At 65.6% G+C, this 20539-nt stretch overlaps 3 protein-coding genes across 3 annotated transcripts in view; 2 read left to right on the top strand and 1 right to left on the bottom strand.

Annotated features, from left to right (window-relative positions):
• The window catches only part of CACNA2D2 (calcium voltage-gated channel auxiliary subunit alpha2delta 2), a 226972-nt gene extending 212674 nt beyond the window's left edge, over positions 1-14298 (top strand). Inside the window, exons 22-38 of the mRNA XM_075052711.1 lie at positions 1219-1295; positions 4913-4973; positions 7398-7495; positions 7709-7799; positions 7937-7999; positions 8121-8224; positions 8310-8408; positions 8502-8596; positions 8881-8928; positions 9339-9410; positions 9578-9730; positions 9840-9892; positions 9998-10053; positions 10158-10281; positions 11191-11300; positions 11518-11606; positions 12171-14298. Of these exons, the coding sequence (XP_074908812.1) occupies positions 1219-1295; positions 4913-4973; positions 7398-7495; positions 7709-7799; positions 7937-7999; positions 8121-8224; positions 8310-8408; positions 8502-8596; positions 8881-8928; positions 9339-9410; positions 9578-9730; positions 9840-9892; positions 9998-10053; positions 10158-10281; positions 11191-11300; positions 11518-11606; positions 12171-12299 (1522 nt within the window). The 3' untranslated portion in view covers positions 12300-14298. The remainder of the gene's footprint in view (positions 1-1218; positions 1296-4912; positions 4974-7397; positions 7496-7708; positions 7800-7936; positions 8000-8120; positions 8225-8309; positions 8409-8501; positions 8597-8880; positions 8929-9338; positions 9411-9577; positions 9731-9839; positions 9893-9997; positions 10054-10157; positions 10282-11190; positions 11301-11517; positions 11607-12170) is intronic.
• Positions 14299-15059: 761 nt separating this feature from the next.
• TMEM115 (transmembrane protein 115) lies at positions 15060-17969 on the top strand. Its single transcript, XM_075052802.1, has 2 exons — positions 15060-15988; positions 16740-17969. The coding sequence occupies exons 1-2, from the start codon at positions 15135-15137 to the stop codon at positions 16936-16938; spliced, it is 1053 nt and encodes a 350-aa protein (XP_074908903.1). The 5' UTR covers positions 15060-15134; the 3' UTR covers positions 16939-17969.
• A 59-nt stretch (positions 17970-18028) lies between these two features.
• Positions 18029-20356, bottom strand: CYB561D2 (cytochrome b561 family member D2). The gene is made up of 3 exons (XM_075052803.1): positions 20183-20356; positions 20042-20079; positions 18029-19772 (listed from the first exon to the last, which is right to left on the bottom strand). Exons 1-3 carry the CDS (start codon positions 20307-20309, stop codon positions 19269-19271), a joined length of 669 nt encoding a protein of 222 aa, XP_074908904.1. The 5' UTR covers positions 20310-20356; the 3' UTR covers positions 18029-19268.
• Between the last annotated feature and the right edge of the window lie 183 nt (positions 20357-20539).

The raw sequence follows: 20539 nt of genomic DNA, 5'->3' as shown, positions 1-20539 counted from the left end.
CAGCGCCGAACAGAAAAAAGTCACCACCCTCCTCTTGCCACCTGTGGTTTTGGGGTGCCACCACCTCTGCCGTGCTTTTTGGGGTGCCACCACTTCGGCCGTGCTTGCTGGGGTGCCCAGTCTGTGCTGCCAGGTGCAGACAGGACTAGCTGGAGGGGTGGCCTGGGGGGCAAGTCCAGGTCCTGGTGGCCCAGGTGCAGGTGTGACATCCGATGAGAGTCAGGAATGTGGCCCCCACCTGCCGATGCTCGCTTATCCCGGGCAGTACCTGGCACAAACACCATCACCGAAAGCCACCGGCTGCTGCAGCCAGCACCCAGGAGCCCAGCTCCCTCTGGCAGAGTGTCCCGTGGGTTCAGCAGCCCCGGCACCGCCTCCTGCCACCTCCTTTCCCACCCTCATCTGTGTGCCAGACTCCTGGCTGGTGGATCCCTCTCCTTCCTGGCTCACCAGTAGCCGGTGCCTGCGTAATGGTTGTCTTCGGTCTCTCCTCGCTGGAAGGTTTTGTCCCTTCTTTCAAGGGCTGCGTCTCTTCCCGCCTTCCTCCCTTACGAGGGTGTCACGTCCCTCTTCACGTGCATCTCCCTTGGTTCCCGGGCGGGTGCATCCTGCCCATCTCAGCCCTGGCTGGGCAGGCTTGCCACCTCCTGTGCTTGGGGCTGCCCCTGGGATGGCCCTGGGTGCCACCAGGATGAGTCTAGGTGCTCTGGGGATGGCCCTGGGTGCCACCAGGATGAGTCTAGGTGCTCTGGGGATGGCCCTGGGTGCCACCAGGATGTCTAGGTGCTCTGGGGATGGCCCTGGGTGCCCTGGGCACAACCCTGGGTGCCACCAGGATGAGTCTAGGTGCTCTGGGGATGGCCCTGGGTGCCACCAGGATGGCCATGTGCAACCCAGGATCACCCTGGGTGCGCTGGGGACGAAGCTGGCAGCCCTCAGATGGCAGTAGGTGCACTGGGGGTGGCCCTGGGTGCCACCAGAATGGCCCCAAGTGCTCCAGGATGACCCTGGGGGCTCTGGGGACAACCCTGGGTGCTCCCAGGACAGCGCTGGGTGCAGTCCCTGGAGAGAAGGATGCAGCGGGCTGTGCAAGAGGCCAGCGGGGCTGCTGCCTGCCATCGGTGCTGCGGGGGGGTGCCAGGCAGGGGCTGGGGGCCGGCCGAGGGCTCTGGGTGGGTGTAAAGCCTTACACCGCCTGTCTGCTCTCCCCCTCTGCAGCCTGGGGCTGGTTCTGCCTCCTTACAGCACCTACTACATCCAGGCCAACCTCAGCGACCAGATCCTGCAAGTGAAGTGTAAGTAGCCCCCGGCTTTCCCCGCCACCCTCTCGCACTCCCGCTCGCCCCCACGCCGGCCCGCGGCTGTTGGGGGGAGAAACACAGAGCAAAAACTTGCGAAAAGAGATAGGGATCACTGTGAGAGGCAAAAACAAAAAAAAAAAAAAGGAAAATGAAAACTGAGGGAGGCGTGAGTAGAGATGAACGCACAGAGGGAAAGCGAGCTGCCTGCCTGGGGTGCCCCGGGGTGCCAGGGTTTGGTCCTTACGCTTTGCACCCAAAACCCGAGCCCCAGGCTGCAGGCAGGCGCTGCCCGGCGCAGGCAGGGGCTGCGCCGCTGCCCGTTCGCCTCCTGGGGACGAGGGATGATGCTGTAGCAGCCAGTTAATTTGCGAGCCTGGGAAAGTTTGCATGGATCTCTTTAATTTCCTTTGGTTTATTACGATTCTTTGGTTTCGGTTTAAGCCATTTATTCTTTTTATGAGTTCGGTTTCGGTTGGTTTCGATTTTCGTTTGGAATTAATCTGTGTACGTGTGTGTTAGCCTGGCCCCCCCTTTCTCTCTCTTTCTCTCTCCCCTGACCCCCGAGCCTTTTTCCCACCACAGGTCCACGCTGCTCCCGGGGACCCCTCTCCCCCGTGAGAGAACCGGACCCTTCCCCTCTCCCCTCCAGTTCCCCCCGTTTCTCCCCCTCGGCCGCCCTGGCGGCTCGACCCCGGCCCCCTCCAGATCCAGCTCCTGCCGCCCCCTCCATCCTTCGGCAGGAGCCCCACGTCCCCGCGGGGACGAGGCCAGGCTGTCCCTGTCCCCGGGAGGGGGGATCCCCCCATCCTCCCCGGCTCTGCCCGCCGTGCCGTGCCGTGCATGCCCCCTGACTCAGTGAGGACATTTCGATATCAAGACTGTTGCAACTGTTTGCTACTGACTCTCATTTTCCTTTGGAGTATTGAATATATATATATATATATTTCTCTAGTTATATCTTTGCATTTTTTTTTTTATTCTTATTTCACCGTGGCCTTTTCTTTTCCTTTTGTTACTGGGTTTTTCTTTTTTTTCTTTTTTTCATGTCGTTTTTTGCAAGAGGTTTCCTTTTGGTATGATTATGATACACAATATTTTTATTCAAACGGCGATTGAATAAAATATTGTTTGTGCCCCCCTTCCCCCTTTCCACCCAACCCCCTTTTTTTTTGTTTGTTGTTTTTTTGTTTGTTGTTTTTCTTGCTTTCTCTCTATGGTGGATTCACACAGTACCAAACATCAAAATGAAGGGCAAGTATTTTCAGTCTCAGACCACTCACCTTCACCACCCCGTCCCCTGCCCCGTGTCCAGTCCCCCCCCAGCCCCCCTGCTTGCCCATCTCCCTGCCCGTTTGCCACGCCGAACCTGCAAACCGCCACCGACTCGCCCTTCCTCCCTCCTCCTCCTCCTCCTCCTCCTCCTCCTCTCCTCCAGTTCCCCCTTTATTTGAAAGCAACATGTCTTGTTCTGTCCATGAGAGCTTTGTCACGACGATCCCCCACTCCCTCCCCGTGCATCGCTCCCAAACCTGGTTCGATATCGTTCAAGAGCTGATCTCGTATGAAACTCTGCCGTTTTCAATCCACGAGGTTTTTTTGTAGCTAGTTTGATACCCTGCTCTTCCTCCTCCTCCCCACCCCGTTCTTGCTCCTCTCCCCCCGCTCGCCTCCTCCGGCTCCTTCTCCCCCCGTCCCGGCTCCTCTGCTTCCTCCTCCCCAAGACAACTCAACCTGAAAGGGATAGGGCTGTGCAGGGAGCGGGGGGCTGCGGGGTGGGCACCCAAAGGTGGCGGGGACGGAGGGCAGGTGGGGGACCCAGCCCTCTGCCGCGGTCGCCCTCTGGGACAGGCTTTTTTGGGGAAGCCCCCCCACCCCCAAGCAGAAACCCTCGGTGGAGGTGGGGACGGGACCCCCCCGGGGTGATGCCAGCCCGCTGCACAGGGGACGGCGGGCCTGGACCCGCGGGGACGGGGGGTGGCTGAGCCCCGGGGTGCCACGCTGCCTGCCCCCACGGCCGCTCGGTGGCCGTCCCCGCTGCCCCGGGGCCCAGCACGGCACGAAGCCCCCGGCAGCCGCAGCGTCCCGGTGCCATCCGTGCTCCCCGGGAGCGGCCGAGTTTGAGCCCAAAGTCCCCACCGAGGCAGGCGGGGGATGCCGGGGCCGGTACCCCCCCTGCAGTGGAGCGGGACGTCGCCCGTGCGACCCGGGGCAGGATTTGGCCCACATCCCCGCGATGCCTGGCCGTTCGCCGGAGCAGGAGGGGCCCCGTGGACCCCCAGCTCCCGCCCAGCCCCACGGTGGGCCGGGGGATGCCCTGGCGTGCACGGTCCCCGGGGGACCCACCGCCACGCTCCTTCCCGCGTGGCACCCGGTACGGGGTGCCCACCGGCTGCCTGCCCAGCAGCACCCGCTCCCCGACACGGGCTGCGGGGGGCACGGCAGCAGAGGGGAGGACGGGGGGGGGGGACAGGGCCAGCGGGGAGGTGGAAGCGTCACCCTCAGCCCTGTTCTATCAGCTTTGAGTTGCCTCCTCCCAGCGCCCCTGCAATGGCAATGCTGATGGACCAAGTACGAGTGTTTTGTACTCCTCTTCCTCCTCCTCCTCCTCCTCTTCCTCTCATCGGCTTGTACCCAGCCCCTGCCTACAGCCCTCGGAGAGCAACAGTCCAACCTCTGGCTGTGCCGTGCAATGCACCGGGGGCCGGCGGGAGGGCGAGAGGGTGGCGGTGCCCGCCGTTGGGGGGGGGGGGGGCCAGTGGCCCCGGAATGTCCCGTAGCACCCCCCCACGCACCCCCTAACCCGGCTCGCCCCCGCGAGCCGAACCCCGCGTCCGCCGCCCCTCTGCCGGGGGGGGTCCCCGAGAGGCACCCCAAACCCTGCTGGGCTGCGACCCCCCCACCCCCTTAAAGCAGAGCGAGGCGCCAGGCTGGCGGGCGAGCGTGGGTCCCCGTCCCCGTTGGGGTCCCACCGCCCCAGGGAGGGAGGGGGGCCGGCGGCAGAGCCCGGCAGCACATTGCATGGCGCTTTGCTGGGCGGGGAGCCTCTGGTTGGACTGTCCTCGGCAAGGTTCCCCGTTTGGCCATGTCGATGCCTGAAAACTCGTTTTTTTTGTTTTTTGTTTTTTGTTTTTTTCCTTCCCGACAACCAAGTGTTTTGGTGATCCTCCTCCGGCCAGGAGCGCAGCATGCGGTTCCCTGCCCTCGCCCACCAACCCCCCCAGCCCCACCCCGAGAGAGAGACGCGTCCACGCCCTCCCAAACATGCATATATATACATGTGCGCGCATATATATATGTGTGTGTGTCTCTGTGTGTCCCGGCGTACGCACCACCGGCCGCGCGTACGCAACCGCCCGCCTTCAGCCCGCGACCGAGCAAATTCGAGCCGAGATGGGCAAACCTCTCCCGATTTGGCTATCACGTTCCTTCCCGTGCGGTGCCAGCGACAGCAGAACGGCCTTTTCCTTCCTCTCTTGTTACCAAGAGCAGCAAACGCTTTTTTTATTTTGTTGTGGTTCCCTCCCCTCTCTCTCTGTCCGTCTCTCTCCCTCCTGGCCCCCCGGCGTCCCCGTCCCCCCTCCCCGCCGGATAACCTTCCCTTTCTGTTGCAGATTTTGAATACCTGCTGCCCAACAGCTTTGAGTCGGAGGGACATGTGTTCATTGCTCCCAGGTAGCTTTGCGTGTGCGCTTGCCGAGGTGTGCATCGGCCCCGCTGCCGACCCCCCCCCAACCATCGCCCCCCCCATCCTCGCCTCATCGTGCCTTGTCCCCTTCCCCGTCCCCGTCCCCTGTCGCTGTGTGTGTCGTGTGCCCGCTCGGCCAAGGGGGGCTGCCGCCGGGACCCCGGCCCCGCTCCGCCACCCGGTTGCATCCAGCACGGTATATATGCACCCGGTGTGGCCCGACCTCTGCGCGTGCATATATAGGTATAGTTTCTGAAAATCCCCCCCACCGAGCAAGGGGCCGGCGGTGGCATCATACAGTCGTGCTGGCTGCGGGGGGGGGGGGGGTAGGGAGGAGGAAGGGTAGGTTTCGGCTCCAATTCGGGATGCCCAGGGGGTCTGGGGAGGCTGCCAGCAGCAGGCTGCCAACAGGGACGTGAGGACAGTGGAGCGGCCCCCGGACAGACAGACACGTCCCCTCCGCTGGGCCGTGCCACCCAGTCTCGTCACCTAGCAGGGATGAAGGGCCATCCCTCGGCGGGCTGTTCGGGGAGCCCCATGGCTCTGCCAGCACGCTGCCCTATCCACCGCTGCAGTGCAACCTCTGACCAGCCCTAATTAACATTACCAGCTAATTACACATTGTTATAACAGCTAAATGCCCCATTAGACGTTTTATCATTGCAGTTCTTGGGGACTGCAGCAGGTCGAGGCCACAGCGCAGCCGCCTGTGCCACCTGCGGGTACCCCCTGCCCTCCCTGCCTACAGCAGCCGTCGCTCGCTTACGCTAATTCTGGGTAAACCAGCCCAAAACGTACAGTAATTGTGCAGCCACGGCTTTTCGGGTGGGACTTGGTCCCCAGGCGATGCACGGGGTAGTGGGGGTGAGGTCTGGGAAACATGGGAGCCAAAGCGGAGCGTTAATGAGAAACAGAAAAACCTTGTTACTAAAAAATTGTCCCATAAACGTGCTAAGGGAATAGATACGGAGGTGATGTCTGAGCCCGAGACCCAAGGAGTGGGTCTGCCCCCCGACTGCCCCGCTCGGGCTGCGGTGGTGGGGTCAGCATCCAGCATGGGTCTCTGCGGCTGGTGTAGCCGGAGAGAAAAGCAGGCTGTGAAAATGGGGGCGAGCCCTGCAGTGCCCCCCAAAGCGGCTCTGGGAGCACCCTCCCTTCGACGGGTGCCAGCTCGGCACGAGTGGGCGGCGGGGAGGTGCTACGTGCCGGGGGGGTGCCCGGCACCCAGGGCGACTGTATGATCTGCCGTCGGCGCTGCTGTGCCCACGGGCCGCTGGAAATTTTCAGAAACCGTATATCCCCCGTCCCCCGTGGGTGTGTGAGTACCTGTATCTGTGCGTGTCGGTGTAGATATTTAGGTGGCTGCTTCCTCAGAGCAGGAGGCGGGGGGCCAGGCTGGGCTGGCCGGGGTGCCCCAGCTTTTTCGGCCGCCCCATGGACATGCTCCCTTGCCACCCTCTGCTCCGGCATTTGTCCTCTTGACAAGTTTTTGGCAGAGTCAGGAGCTTGGCGGAGGAGACGTGAGCAAGGGGAGCCCTCAGCCCCCCCGGCGCTGCCTGCAGCCGCACCGCTGAGGCCGGGAGGCTCTCGGCACCCCAGGGTGGCACTAACCCGTGCCATCCGCTTAGAGCCTCGCGGTGACCGACGGGGTCACGGCTGTCCCCAGCATCGGCGGGGCTGGGGCTCTGCACTCGGGGTGGTCCCAGACCGGAGCGGGGACGCGGCACCCCCGGCGATGCCCGTCCCAGGAGGGGCTCAGGGCCGGCGATGCCGGCGGGCGAGCGCCCGTCTCCGCCGGCTGGTCCTCACCCGGCACCTAACTATCTACGCAAAGGGTACAGATACGGCTGCCGAGTGCCTGCGTGGTGCCACCGGCGCAGCCGCGGGGGCTCTGGAGGCAAACCCCCGCTTGCACCCGCAGCAGAGCTCCTGCTCCCCGGGGTGCCGCAGGGGCAGGGCAGGGGGGGGCACGGCGGCACCCGCCTGGCCCCGCAGGTAAGTACGGTGGCAGAGGCACCCAGTCCCACTAGTAGCCCCACCAGTACGGGGAGAGACAGGCTCAGGGTTGTACCACTCTGGGCGAACTGGGATCCGTCAAACCTGGCCCTGGCAGAGGTGACGGCACCTCGGTGCCCGTGGCAGTGACGGACCCGGTGGCCGGCGTGACGGCCAAGCCGGCGGTGCTGCAGGCAGCGGAGGGCTGGGTGCCCGGGCGGTCTGCAGAGATGCCCACAGCCGGCTGCCTCGGCAGGGTGACACTCACGAGAGCGGTGGCACGTCACCACCGTCGTGTCCCCCGGCAAGCCGGGGTGCTGGCAGCACGGCCAGCGCCCACCCCGCCGTCCCCGGGGGAGAACTGACCTTGCCTTTTCCATCCTCGCGAACGACAAACCTTGTCCCCCAAACCCCAGAGAGTATTGCAAAGACCTCGACTTGTCGGATAACAACACCGAGTTCCTGGAAAACTTTATTGCCCTCATGGAAAAGGTGACCCCAGACTCCAAGCAGTGTGAGTAGCTGGGGGGGGCTGGGGGGGGGGCTGGTGGGGAGGTCTGGGGGTACGGGGAGGGGGTGGCGGGGGAGATGGGGCAGGGGGTGAAGTGTGCCGGGGTTGGGTTCCTGGGAGCCGCTGCAGAGTGGGTGCCAGGGCAGGGCAGGGGGGCGCAGGGGGCCCCCACGGGGCCAGCCCTCACCTCCTCCTCCTCTCCGTCTTCCTCCCAAGGTGACAATTTCCTCCTGCACAACCTGATCCTGGACACGGGCATCACGCAGCAGCTGGTGGAGCGGGTCTGGAAGGACCAGGACCTCAACACGTAGGTGGAGGCAAGGTGGCCCAGGACCGGCAGCGCTGGCTGGGGACAGAGGGGGATTGGGACGGGCTGTGGGGACGGGGCCAGAGGCAGAGCAAAACCCCGCTGATGCCCAGCATGCCCAGCCTCTCTCCTTGCAGGTACAGCCTCTTGGCCGTCTTTGCAGCCACCGATGGGGGCATCACCCGCGTCTTCCCTAACAAGTGAGTGTCTGGCGGGTGCATGTGTGCCTGGCCCCACGCGGTGACACGTCTGCTCCTGTGGGGCCATCTCGAGTGGGACTGGAGCCGAGTGACAGTCATGGCCATGGCTGCTCCCCGCCAGGGCTGCAGACGACTGGGAGGAGGAACCGGAGCCCTTCAACGCCAGCTTCTACCGGAGGAGCCTGGACAACAAGGGCTACATCTTCAAGCCACCCTACCGGGACGGTGGGTGCCGGCTTGGGGTGACGGGGGGTGGCACGGGCTGCCGCTGGCCCCACATGTCCCCTGATGCCACCCCTGCCCTCTGCAGCCGGCTACCGGGGGCTGGACCTGGAGAACAACACCATCGGGATCCTGGTGAGCACCGCCGTGGAGCTCAGCATCGGGGGCAAGACACTGAAGCCAGCAGGTAGGCAGGGGGCTGGGTGCCCCGCCGCCAGGCTGGGGGGGTCCCCGTCATCCCCCCTGCACCGGGGCTCACCCCATCTCCCCACTGCCCCAGTGGTGGGGGTGAAGCTGGACCTGGAAGCCTGGGCTGAGAAGTTCAAAGTGCTGGCGAGCAACCGGACGGACCGCGACCAGCTGGGTGCCCGCCGGGTACGTCCTCCGAGGCTCCTGTGGCTCTGGCACAGCGTGGGGACGGGGACGGGGACAGGGAGGGAGCTCTGCTTGCCGGGGACGTGACTGGGGCACTGCCGGGACATGGTGCCTGTGGCCTCGTTGGGCTTCTGCCTCCCACGCAGCCCTGCCCGTCACCCTGTTCGGGGAGCCTGTCCCCGAACCCCTGACCCCCTGGCATGTCCCCTCCTGGCCAGGAGGACAGCTCTGGCAGGGAGGATGGTCCTGCTAACCTGTCCCTCTGCCCCGGTTTCGGTTGACAGTGCGACCCCTCGACCAGCTGCGAGATGGACTGTGAGGCCAACAACAAGGTGGGTGGCGGGCAGGGGTGGGGGCAGCGGGGGACGGCTGGGAGGGCTCCTCGTCCCCTGCCTGCCCTGCCTGTGCTGTCCGGGTGAGTGCGCCCACCCTGTCCCCCAGCCGCTCCCGTTGCTCAGCCAGCCCCTGACCCCGCTCACAGGGACGAAGCCCTGGGGTTGCCCCCTGGACTCTGGAACCCCCCCCAGGGGGCTGTTAAACCTCCCAGGGTGGGTGGTTGTTCCTGCTCCCTGTACCCGGAACGTGCGCTCCCGGCACCGAGATGCTCCTGAGCGGCCTCCAGACTTGGGGACGCCGGGCTGGCCCCCCCTGGCCTGGCTGCCCATCAACCCCCCCCGCCCTGCCTGTCCTGCCTTGCCCTGGGCATGGCCGGGGGGTGGGTGACGCTGCTGTCCTTCCCCAGGACCTCATCTGCGTCCTCATCGACGACGGGGGCTTCCTGGTGCTTTCCAACCAGGAGGACCACTGGTACCAGGTGAGCGTTGCCCGTGTTGCAGCTCTCCTGGGCGTGGGGTGCCAGCGGAGAGCTGAGACCTGCGAGCTCGTGTCACGGGTGGCATGACACAGCCCCGCTTGAGTCCCCGCCGGGGCAGACACGGGGCGAGGTGGTGTTTGGGTGCAGACTCGGTGTCCCCATCCCAGGTGGGCAAGTTCTTCAGCGAGGTGGACGCCAACCTGATGTCCGCCCTCTACAACAACTCCTTCTACACCCGCAAGGAGTCCTACGACTTCCAGTCCGTCTGCGCCCCTGAAGCCCAGAGCAACACCGGCGCCGCGCCCCGCGGCGTCTTCGTGGTGAGCGCCTGCGGGAACGGTGGCCGCCAGGCGGTCCGGGAGCTCGGGGACCCGCGGGGCGTCCCCAGCACAGGGACCCGCTGGCTCACTGCCCCCTCTTTGCCCACAGCCCACCGTGGCCGATCTCCTGAACCTTGCCTGGTGGACCTCAGCTGCAGCCTGGTGAGTCCTGCCGCGTCCCCTCCCCAGGGCCGTTTCCATCGGGGGGTGACGCCGGCGCGTCCCCGGGGCTGGGACAGCTGACGTGGCCACGCTCTCCTTCCCCAGGTCCCTCTTCCAGCAGTTCCTCTACGGCCTCACCTACAGCAGCTGGTTCCAGACGGGTGAGTCCCCGGGGAGCCCCGGGCTGGGGGCGGGCAGGGGACGCGGCGGGGACCCGGGGCGGGGGGGTCCGTGGCCCCTGGCCCACGGCGCTGTGCCGGCGCAGAGGAGGTGGCGGGGGACAGCATGGAAGCCAGGGAGACGAGCTGCATCATGAAACAGACGCAGTACTACTTCAGCACCGTCAACGCCACCTACAACGCCATCATCGACTGCGGCAACTGCTCCAGGTGGGTCCGTCCCCACCGTCCCACCAGCCGGGCAGGGTTGGGGGCACCCTCCTAGGCCGTCTTTGCCAGGACCCCCGTGTGCAGGCAGCTGCCTGCGTGGGGGCGATGGGAGATGCTGTGCGGCGCTCAGGGGGGCTGTGGTACCCGGACAGGGGGGACGGGGAGCAGCGGTAGTGTCCCCGTGGGCCGTGGGGTGATGGTGACATCCCCAGGGCTCCTCCAGGTGGGACCGAGCCCTGCAAGCCCATCGGTGCCAGTTCCCTGGGCAGCCCCTCAGCATGGGGACAGGGTTGGAGATGGGGATGGGGATGGGGATGGGGATGGGGATGGAGATGGAGATGGAGATGGAGATGGGGATGGGGATCAGGATGGGGATGAGGATGGGGATAGTTGGAGATGAGATGAGATGGAGATGGAGGTGGGGATGGAGATGGAGATGGAGATGGGGATGGGGATCAGAATGGGGATGAGGATGGGGATAGTTGGAGATGAGATGAGATGGGGATGGGGATGGAGACGGGGATGGAGATGGGGATCGGGATGGGGATCAGGATGGGGGGAGATGGAGATGGGGATCGGGATGGGGATGGGGATGAGGATGGGGATAGATGGAGATGGAGATGGGGATGGAGATGGAGATGGGGATCGGGATGGGGATCAGGATGGGGGGAGATGGAGATGGGGATTGGGATGGGGATGGGGATCGGGATGGGGATGGGGGTGAGGATGGGGATAGATGGAGATGGAGATGGAGATGGAGATGGAGATGGGGATGGGGATGGGGATGGGGATGGGGACACCCCACCTGCTCAGCCTCCTCAGAGCCACCCACCAGTGGGGCTGGAACCAGGGACCGGGGGGAATTGGGGCACAGGGTAACTGGGGTCCCCACTGCCGTCACGCCCCCAGGCTCTTCCACGCGCAGAGGCTGGCCAACACCAACCTGCTCTTCGTGGTGGCCGACAAGCCCCTCTGCAGCCAGTGCGAGTCCGTCAAGCTGCTGCAGGCGGAGGTAAGAGGTATCCTTTGGTGGTCCGGCTGCGTCCCCCCCGGGATGTGGTGGCAGAGGGGTGAGGGGACAGGTGTGGGTTGTGGGGCTGAGTGGGGAGGCTGGGAGCTGCAGGGTCAGGCGGGGGTAGAGGGAGCCAGCCCATGGCCCGAGGGGCTGGGGGTGGCCGTGGGGCACCCCACGTGCCCCCATCGCCCTGTCCCCGGTGGTTTCCTTGACCTGCGAAGCCCCCCCGAGGGACCCCAACCAGTGTGAGCTGGTGGACAGGCCCCGCTACCGGAAAGGCCCCCACATCTGCTTCGACTACAATGCAACAGTACGTGGGGTGCAGGGGGACGCGGGGGGGAGCGGAGCCCCAGGGGAGGGATGGGGGCAGACCCACGGGGGGTCCCCAGGGGAGCAGGGCTGTGGGGTGCCCCCCTTGGGGCGAATTAGGTCAGTGTGTTCCCCCTGAGGTGGGGAGTGGACCCTGGGGAAGCAGTGCCGTGGGGTACCCCGTTGTGGGGGGAGCAGAGCCGTGGGGGGATTCCCGGGGAGCAGTGCCATGGGGGGACCCCGGTGATGGAGGTTTGGAGCCATGGGAGGACTCGGGGGGTCAGGAGCCTTGGGGTGCCCCCCTGGGGGGATACTAGCCATGGGGGTCCCTAGTGGAGTGGTGCCATGGGGTGCCCTCCTGGAGGGGGGAGTGGGGTCCCAGGGGGAGCAGCACCATGGGGTGCCCCCAGGGGAGCAGAGCCATGGGGGGTCCCCGGGCAGAAGGTGCAGCAGGGCTGCAGGGGGGGTGGCGGGTGCCCCTGCCAGGGCAGCGGGTGCCTTAGGGGTACAGAGGCACCGCAGAAGGTGCCCCACGGTCCCTCTCTCTTTGCCCCCCCCCCCCCAGGAAGATACCTCAGACTGCGGCCGAGGGGCTTCCTTCGCCCCCTCCCTGGGGGTCCTGCTCTCCCTGCAGCTGCTGCTCCTCTACTCCAGCGCCAGCCGGCACCCGCTGCCCCCGGCCACCTGCCTTTAGCCCCCCCCGGCCGCCCCCGCCAGCTCTCTTTTCTTTCAAGCTCCATCTCCATCCCCCTCCCCGGCCCGGTGGAGCGGGAGCGACGTCCCCTCCGCCGCCTCGGGGACCCCCGCGATGCCGCCCCGCGCTCCCCGCCGGCCGCAGCCAAAGAAGAGTTGGGGTGCGGGCAGGGGCTCCCCGGCAGAGCGGGGACCGGGTCGGTGCCCCCCGACGTCGCGCCCTCCCGGCCGCTCGGACTCGGAAAGTGGCGTCGGTGCCCTCCGCCCGCGACCCCCCCATCCACCTCGCCTATTTTTTTAGCCTGAAGATTTTAAAGCAGATCTTTCTACATCGAGTTTCCGACATTTTCGCCTGGAGACCGGCGGTGTTTATTGTCAGCAATGAGGACACATGGAAAAAAAAAAAAAGGGGGGAAAAAAGGAAAAAAAAAAAAAAAAAAGAAAAAAGGACTTGACTTGACTGTGCGGGTCAGTATTATTTGTTCCAGCGGGTACCGGCCCCCCAGGCATGCGGGGCAGACGGCGGCTCCAGCATCCCTGCGGGCTCGGGGCCGGCTGCGGGCAGGGGCGGAGGTTGGGGGGCAGCGACAGTCGCCTGCGCCGGGGTGGGATGGAGGCCTGGGCTCAGCCGCTCTCGTGTGTTCTTGGGCACAGATCCTGGGGTGAAAAGGAGGGGGAAAAAAAAAAAAAAAAAAATGTATTTTGTTTCTTTTCCGTTCTGCAGATCACTGTGAAATCCTGCCCGCCCAGCCCCTGCGGCCGCCCTCGCCCCGGCAGCCCTGCCAAAGAAACCGCGCCGGCCCCGGGGAACGTGCCCCTCGTCCCCGAGGGGGACGCGCCATGTGCCTCCCGGGGGGGTCACGCCACGTGCCCCGCGGCCCAGGGCACGTGCCGCACGTGTCCCCGAGCGGGACGTGGAGCGGGAGGTGCCGCGTGTCCCCAAAAGGGACGTGCCAGGCCCCCCCCCCCCACCCCGTGCCCGTTCCTCGGGGCAGCGGCGCGGGGGCTGCCGGCCGGCGGCGAGGGGAGCTGCGCCCTGGGTGCTGCTGAGGTCCCCGGCGGGGGGCACCCAGCACGGCGGGGGGCGGGAGGTGTCCCTGCACCCGAGGTGCTGGGGGTCACACCGGGGGGCTCGGGTGGGGGTGTCGTCCCCCCAGCCGAAACGCTGGGTGGCTGCTCAGCCCCAGCACCCCACCGCACCCCACCACCCCAGCCAGGAGAGGTGCCGTGGGGCTGGGGGGGGGGGACCCAGCACAGGGTGCAGGGTGCCCGGCTGTGACACCCCGGGGTGCTGCGGTGCAGGGGGTGCCGAACCCACCACCCGTGCCCCCCCACTCCCCGCCACTGCTCCCGGCAGCCCCGGGGACCCTCACCCCCCCCGGGGGGACCCCGCTCAGAGCCACCCCATCAACCGGGGCCGGGGGAGCCCCCTCGGCGCGGCCACCCCGGGGGGGGGCTGGGGAGGCCGCCAGGCACTAATTAGTGCTGGGGTTAATTAATGGTCATTCTGCTTGTAGCTTTTTCAGTGTGTGTTTGGTTACTGTCTCTGGGAACCGTGTTTGAACAGATGGCTCTGTGTTACCGGGAGTGTGTGTACTTCTGTAGTCTAGTTAGGTGCTCTGCCAGAAAACCACCACTATACATACCTATAAATATATACATATATAGTCTATTTTAAGTTAAAAACCAATGAGACAAAGGGGCGGCGTGGCCCCGGGCCCCCCCGTCCCGCCGGGGTCGCGTCCTGCCCTGTCCCCACCTGAAAGCTTCTCTCTGCTCATTCAAAGGCGTTGGGTTTTTAATTGATTTTCTTTAATTTATTTTTAATTTCTTTGGGTTTTAATTTTTTTTTTTTTTTTTGTACAGAAGAGTTGGAAAACTTCAAAAAACCAACAAAAAGACAATTTGTAAGATATCGTGCGTGTGACTCCTTGTAAAATATTTTCAAATGGTTTATTACAGAGACTCAGTTATTAAATAATGTTCATATTTTCACTTCACAGGCGGTGGCTGCGTCATTGCCCGGGTACGTGGGCAGGGCCGGGGGGGCACGGCACGGGGTGGGGGGGGAGTGGGGATATGGGGGTGCTCCTGCCAGCGGGGCCGCTGCCTTCACACCTGCCTGCACCGCTGCGGTGAGGCTGGTGGGCAGGGACGTGGGCAGGGGTGCGGGCAGGGATACGGGCAGAGCGGCGTGTTCACAGACACCCACTCGTGGCACAGGAGGGGCTCAGCCCCCACCCCCCGCAGCCCCCCCCGGGCTCCCCCATCTCCCTGTGTCCCCTCAGGACTGTCCCCTGTGGCACACCCCCCGCTCCATGCCTGTGTCCTCCTCTGTCTGTGTCCCCCAAACCCACGTCTCTCTGTCCCGTGGGCCCCGTGGCCCCGAGTGCCCGGCCCACCCGTGTCCGTGTCCGTGCATGTGTGCCCCTGGGTTTGTGCCCCCCCGTGTCCACATCCCCGTGACTGCCCCCCTCATGCCCCCATGACCGTGTTCCCCCACCCCTCTCCTAAGTCTGTGTGTCCCCCCACGCCCCCCCCGTGTCCGTGTCCCCCCCGCCCCACGGCCGGACTACGTGTCCCGACGTGCCTCGCGGCTGGACCCCGGCCCCGCCCCCGAGGGCCGGCCCCGCCCCTTCCTTTTAAAAAAAAAAAAACCCTCAGCGCCGCGCATGCGCAGAGCCGCTGTTTGTCCGCGCCCGGCCTGGCCCAGCAGCGGGGCCGAACGCGGCCTGGCCTGCGGCGGCGGCGGCCGGAGGGGCCCGGGCCTGGTCGGGGGCTGAGCGGGGCCCGGCGGGCGGGAGGGCGGGGAGGGAGGGAGGGGGGGGGGCCGAAGATGCGGCGGTACCTGCCGGTGGCCCGGCAGCACTTCCTGGCGGCGCTGGCCGGCACCAGCGTGGTGGTGAAGTCGCTGAGCGCCGCCGTCCTCCTCCTCTACCTGCTCTCCTTCGGCCTGGACACGGCCTACGGCCTGGGGGTGACCCCCGGCTACCTCCTGCCCCCCAACTTCTGGGTCTGGACGCTGCTGACGCACGGGCTGGTGGAGGAGCGGGCCTGGGGCCTGGCGGCCAGCCTGGCCACGCTGGGGGTGGCTGGCCGGCTGCTGGAGCCCCTCTGGGGTGCCCTGGAGCTGCTGGTCTTCTTCACGGTGGTGAACGTCTCGGTGGGGCTCCTGGGGGCCCTCGCCTACTTCCTCACCTACGTGGCCTCCTTCCACCTCGCCTACCTGTTCACCGTCCGCATCCACGGCGGGCTGGGCTTCCTCGGGGGAGTCTTGGTGGCCCTCAAGCAGACGATGGGGGACAGCACCGTCCTGAAGGTGCCCCAGGTCAGAATGAAGGCTGTCCCCATGCTCCTGCTCCTTCTCCTGGCTCTGCTGCGGCTCGCCGCCCTCATCAAGAGCAATGTACTGGCCTCGTACGGCTTCGGGCTCCTCTCCGGCTGGGTCTATCTCCGTTTCTACCAGCGGCACAGTAGAGGCCGCGGAGACATGTCCGACCACTTCGCCTTCGCCACTTTCTTCCCCGAGATCCTGCAGCCCGTGGTGGGTCTGGTGGCCAACCTGGTGCACGGCATCCTGGTGAAGGTGAAGGTCTGCCGCAAGACGGTCAAACGCTACGACGTGGGCGCCCCATCATCCATCACCATCAGCCTGCCAGGGACGGACCCCCAGGACGCCGAGAGGAGAAGGTACCGCTTGCCCTGCTCCTGTGGGGATCACATTTATGGGTGGCGAGGGTCAGGTTTAAAATCCAAACGAGGAGGAGTGGGGAGGTTTGGGTGCTGGGTGCTAAGGGGGGGGCCTTCTCCAGGGGGTCTGCTGGGGGTGCCCTCCCTGCCACAGAGATGGTGAGGACATTTCGGGGGGGCTGGTGGGACGTTGCCCCGCTCTTCCAAATGCGGAGCAGCAGTGGAAGTGCAGGTGAGGAGCAGGAAGATCTTGGGGAGGGGCAGGCGGGGTTAGGGGGACAGCGGCTGCCGGGGGGGGGGGTGCCAGCCCCCTGCTTGTGGCAGCCCTGCACCCATTCATGCTGTTGCAGGGGAAGGTGGTGAGTCAGCCCCGTGCCCCAGCCTTCCTGCATGCCCAGCATTGGCCTTCCCGACTCCCAGCAGAAAAGTTTGGACAAGGCGTTGGCGCTCCGCTTTCCCCTGCCCCGTTTTACGCCTTTCTTCCACCGTTCCTGGAGCAGCCCGCGTACTGTCTGACAGCCTCTGAGTGCACCACGTGGCACGAAAACTGCCTGTGGTCTGGGAGCGTGAGTGGGTTTCTGTGGGGCAGTCCCAGGCACTCCGGGTCATCTCTGGCGCTGCTGAATCCACCCTCTCTTGCCGGGAAGAAGCCAGGGATGGGCTTGCACAGTGCGCCATGGGGCAGAGCTGTTAACTCCTGCCCTGCCCATCGGACCCAGGGTTAACCCGCCCGTCTGCCCTTGTCCCGCAGGCAGCTGGCCCTGAAGGCCCTGAATGAGCGGCTGAAGCGCGTAGAAGATCAGTCGGCCTGGCCTAGCATGGAGGACGACGAGGAGGAGGTGGCAGCGAAGGCCGACAGCCCGCTGCTGCCCGACCCCGGTGCAGCCAGCAAGGGCGCCAGCCAGGAGTCCAACCTCATCACCTTCCAGGATGCCCCATCCCAGCTGTGACCAGCCGACACACCGCCCCCCTTCCCCACCCCATCTCCATCGGAGAGCTGCTAACCCCCCTCGTGTCCCCCGCCACAGCCGGGATGCTAGGCGGGGAGCGGGGACTCCTCCCGCAGCAGAGGCAGGGGGGCTACCTCATTCCAATGCTTTGTTGCCGCTCGTGGCCAGCGCCAGGCACCCAGGACGCCGTCACCGCAAGGATGGAGGTTCTTCAAGCCGCTCCCCTTGGCGCAGGGCAGGTCATGGACGTCGGCACCGGCAGCTGTTCTGGGAGGGGGACGTGGGGCTGATCCCTGCCCCGAGGCCACTGCGCTTGCCCATGCGGGAGCAAAGTCAGCAGCGCTTCCTCGCTTCTCCTCTGCGCTGGGGGTTGCCCAGAGCGCTCAACACTTACTTCCTCCTTTCTGAAGGTAGTTTTGTCCCTAACCGAGAGAACGGGAAGGCTGGTGGGTTTCTTTTCCGAATCCCTTTCCCGTGGGGAGCCTCCTCCCGCCCTGGCAGGAGCTCTCCGTGACCGGTGAGAGGTTTGCCACACAGGGGGAGAGGCTGCTGGGCAGGAGGGGGCCACCCAGCCCCTCATGGCGGTGGTCTGACACCGCCAGCTCTGGGCTTTGCGCATGGGGGGGTTCTCTCCTCCTCCCTCTCTCGCCCCCGAAGCCAGCCCTGCAAGGAGCCGGTGCCCTTGGCCGCTCCCTGCCTAATCCGTTTGTCAGATTACACTAGAAGCTGTAATTAATTTTTACGGTGGGGCTCTCGCCGCTTCCTCCGGCAGCAGGTTTTCTATCCTGCAGGTAGAATACAGGCTCCCCCTTCTCTTTTCCCTCCCTCTGTGTTGATGGGCTTTTTTGTTTTCTGGATGGAGAGGATGCTCCCTGCAACAGCCTCCTCGCAGCTCCTGATCCCCTGGGCAGTCCCTGGCCTGGGACACGGGTCGATGGTGTTGTGATTATTTTTTTAAAGGACCACACAAGAAGGTTTTGTCAACTGGGAAAAACACAGACGTTTCAGTATCAATAAAGAGTTCTTTGAAAGAGTCGGCTCCCGCAGCAGAGGGCGGGGGGCCAGGCACAGGGCAGCCCCCAGGGGCTCTTGCACAGGAGCCTGGGGGGGGTTTCTTCCTGAGAGCTCCCAGCAGGTTGGGAGAGACCCTTTGCAAGCAGGAGGTGGGAAATCTGTGGGTGGGTGGGGGGGTCTGCCTGCACCCCAAAAGCCCCCCACCCCAGGCAGTAAAGAGGGCTTGTTGCACTGTAGCTGCCTGAAATCTTTATTGAATAAAAGCTCTGGATACAGAGGAATTTCCCAGCCGAGGAGCCGCTCCCAGCTCTCCAGCCCTGCTGAGAGCAGGATACCTGCCGAGGAGGAGCCATGGGGCTGCTGCGGCAGACGGAGCCTCGCAGTGCCCGGCTGCCCTGACGGCGAGTGGGCTGGAAGGAAGGCTGTTGTGCCAGTGAGGCGAGAAGGTTCCTTTCTGCCTTCCCAAGGACTCATCCCCCAGGCCTGCACCGAGCCCTGCTCCTCCCATGCTCGTGCTGTCCCGTGCCCCGCAGAGGGACAAAACAGGCTTTTGCAGGCTGCTGGTTTGTGGCCCAGCTCGCTAATTTGCTCTGTGAAATGACCCCCACCTCCTGACAGGCTGAAGCTTCGCTGTCCCAGCCTGTGGGAAGGATTTGTGCGTGGCGGTGGGTGCCCAGATCTGCGGCCATCGGGCAGGGCTGACCATGCCAGTCCCAGGGAGCCCCCGGGTCCCTGCGCGGGGCTGCGCCGTGGGGACGGGAGCGCCGCTGTCCCATTGCATCCTCTTTGGGTGCTGCCCCCCTGCTTCAGCCCTTCCCTGGCTGAAGCCACAACCGTACCCTGCATTTTTACTGGCCGAGCTGCCTTCGTGGCAGAAGAGGCAGTGCAGTGCCTGCTGCAGCCTCCCGGGCGAGCAGGGACTCCCTGCCCTCCTCACCAGGAATGTGTCAGCTCCTGTCCTGCCTGCTCCGAAGCAGCCCTGGGTGGCAGGGGAAGGGAAAAGGAGCAGGAATCCTGAGTGAACCCTCCGGTTCCCAGCACTGAGCACCAAGCTGCCGCGGGGACCAGCAGCTTTACCTGTGCCGAGAAACATCCCCACCGAGGCAGGCATGAGGCAGACAGCTCCTGCCCGCTCGGCATCACGCACATCATAGCTGCTCCCCGGGGACAAGACACTACAGACAATCCAGGACTAACGAGAGACGAGTAAGTAGAAACTGAGTTCCGAGGAGACCCTACGCGAGCCAGGGGGCTGCAAGGGGGAGCCCTGGCCTCGCTGGCTCGTGCAGGGGAAGTTCAGATCTACGCCAGGCCCCTCAGTGCTGGCTCCGCTTGCGGTACAGGTAAGCGTTGCTCACCTGGTTCATGATAACCAGGCTGGTGAGAAGGGGACACAGCATGGCGAGGTACCAGGAGACGCCGGTCACCGAGGCGGTGAACCACAGGGAGCACATGCCCAGCATCAGGCTGGCGCAGCCCAGCAGGTAGCCCACCAGCCCCGAGGTCGCGTGGTACAGCTTGAGCTTGGCCAGCGTCCAGTTCTTCATCAGCTTGGGGTAGAGCAGCAGCAGCCCCCCCGCACACTGCCCACCGGTGTACAGCACGGTCAGCAGGCCCGTCAGGCCGTGCCAGGTGACGAAGTGGGCTTTGCCGTTCAGGTGCTTGTTGTAGGCGATGAGGCCCAGCCCCAGGAGGGCGCAGAGGAGGGCCAGCAGCTGGAGGGCCCAGTGCACCCGCACTTTGACTTTGCGGGAGAAGTTGCGGAGCAGCGAGGTCTCCGGGGAGAATATCAGCAGGGCTTCCGTCATCAGGAACGAGAACTGGGAGACAGAGGGGGGGGTAGGGATTGGCACCGGCCGCCCCCACCCCTCTGCCGCGCCCGGGGACGGAACAGCCAGCAGGTCGGCGTCTCCCGGGGCTCAGCCTCCCGCCACCCGCGGGAAGCGGAGAGGCCTCATCCTCTGCGCCGGGCGCTCTCCGCCAGCTGGGCCCCTTCCTCTCCCCAGGGGGAGCTGCCCGCGGCGGGGAACGGGGGCAGCGCGGGGAGGGGGCCGGTAACCGGAGCGGGAGGGGGGGCGGCGGGACTTACCGCGAGGGCCATGAGCAGCGGGTGCCAGGAGAAGAGGCCTGCAAGGGAAGGGCAGGCGATGAGGTGAGCTGAGGAGAGGCCCGCCCGCCCGCCCGCCCCCCCGGCCCCGCTCCCGGTCCCGGTCCCGGTCCCGGCACTCACTGGATCCGGGCCGCGCCAGCACGGCCACGGCGGTGGGGAAGCCCAGCGCCACGAGGTGGGCGGCGGCGCCGGCGGCGGCGCGCAACGAGCGGTACAGCCGGGACTCGGTCTCGGCCGTCAGGGCCATGGCGGCCGGGGAGGGGGGTTACCGCCACCGCCGCCGCCGCGGAGACGGGCGGGCCGGGCCGCGGCCCCCGATTGGGGGAGGTGAGCTGCCAGTCCGCGCTAGGGCCCGCCTCTTCCGCGCCGCGCCGCCGCTGAATGGGTGGGCGGCGCTGTCGCTCAGAGCGAGAGCCCTCCTCCACCGGCGCGGGCCTGTGACGTGAGTCCCCCCGGATGGGCGCTACGGTGGCCGGC

The sequence above is a fragment of the Buteo buteo genome, chromosome 21, assembly GCF_964188355.1.
Source record: "Buteo buteo chromosome 21, bButBut1.hap1.1, whole genome shotgun sequence".
In the NCBI taxonomy this organism is placed as follows: Eukaryota; Metazoa; Chordata; class Aves; order Accipitriformes; family Accipitridae; genus Buteo; species Buteo buteo.
This window is presented reverse-complemented; position numbering and strand designations above follow the sequence as displayed.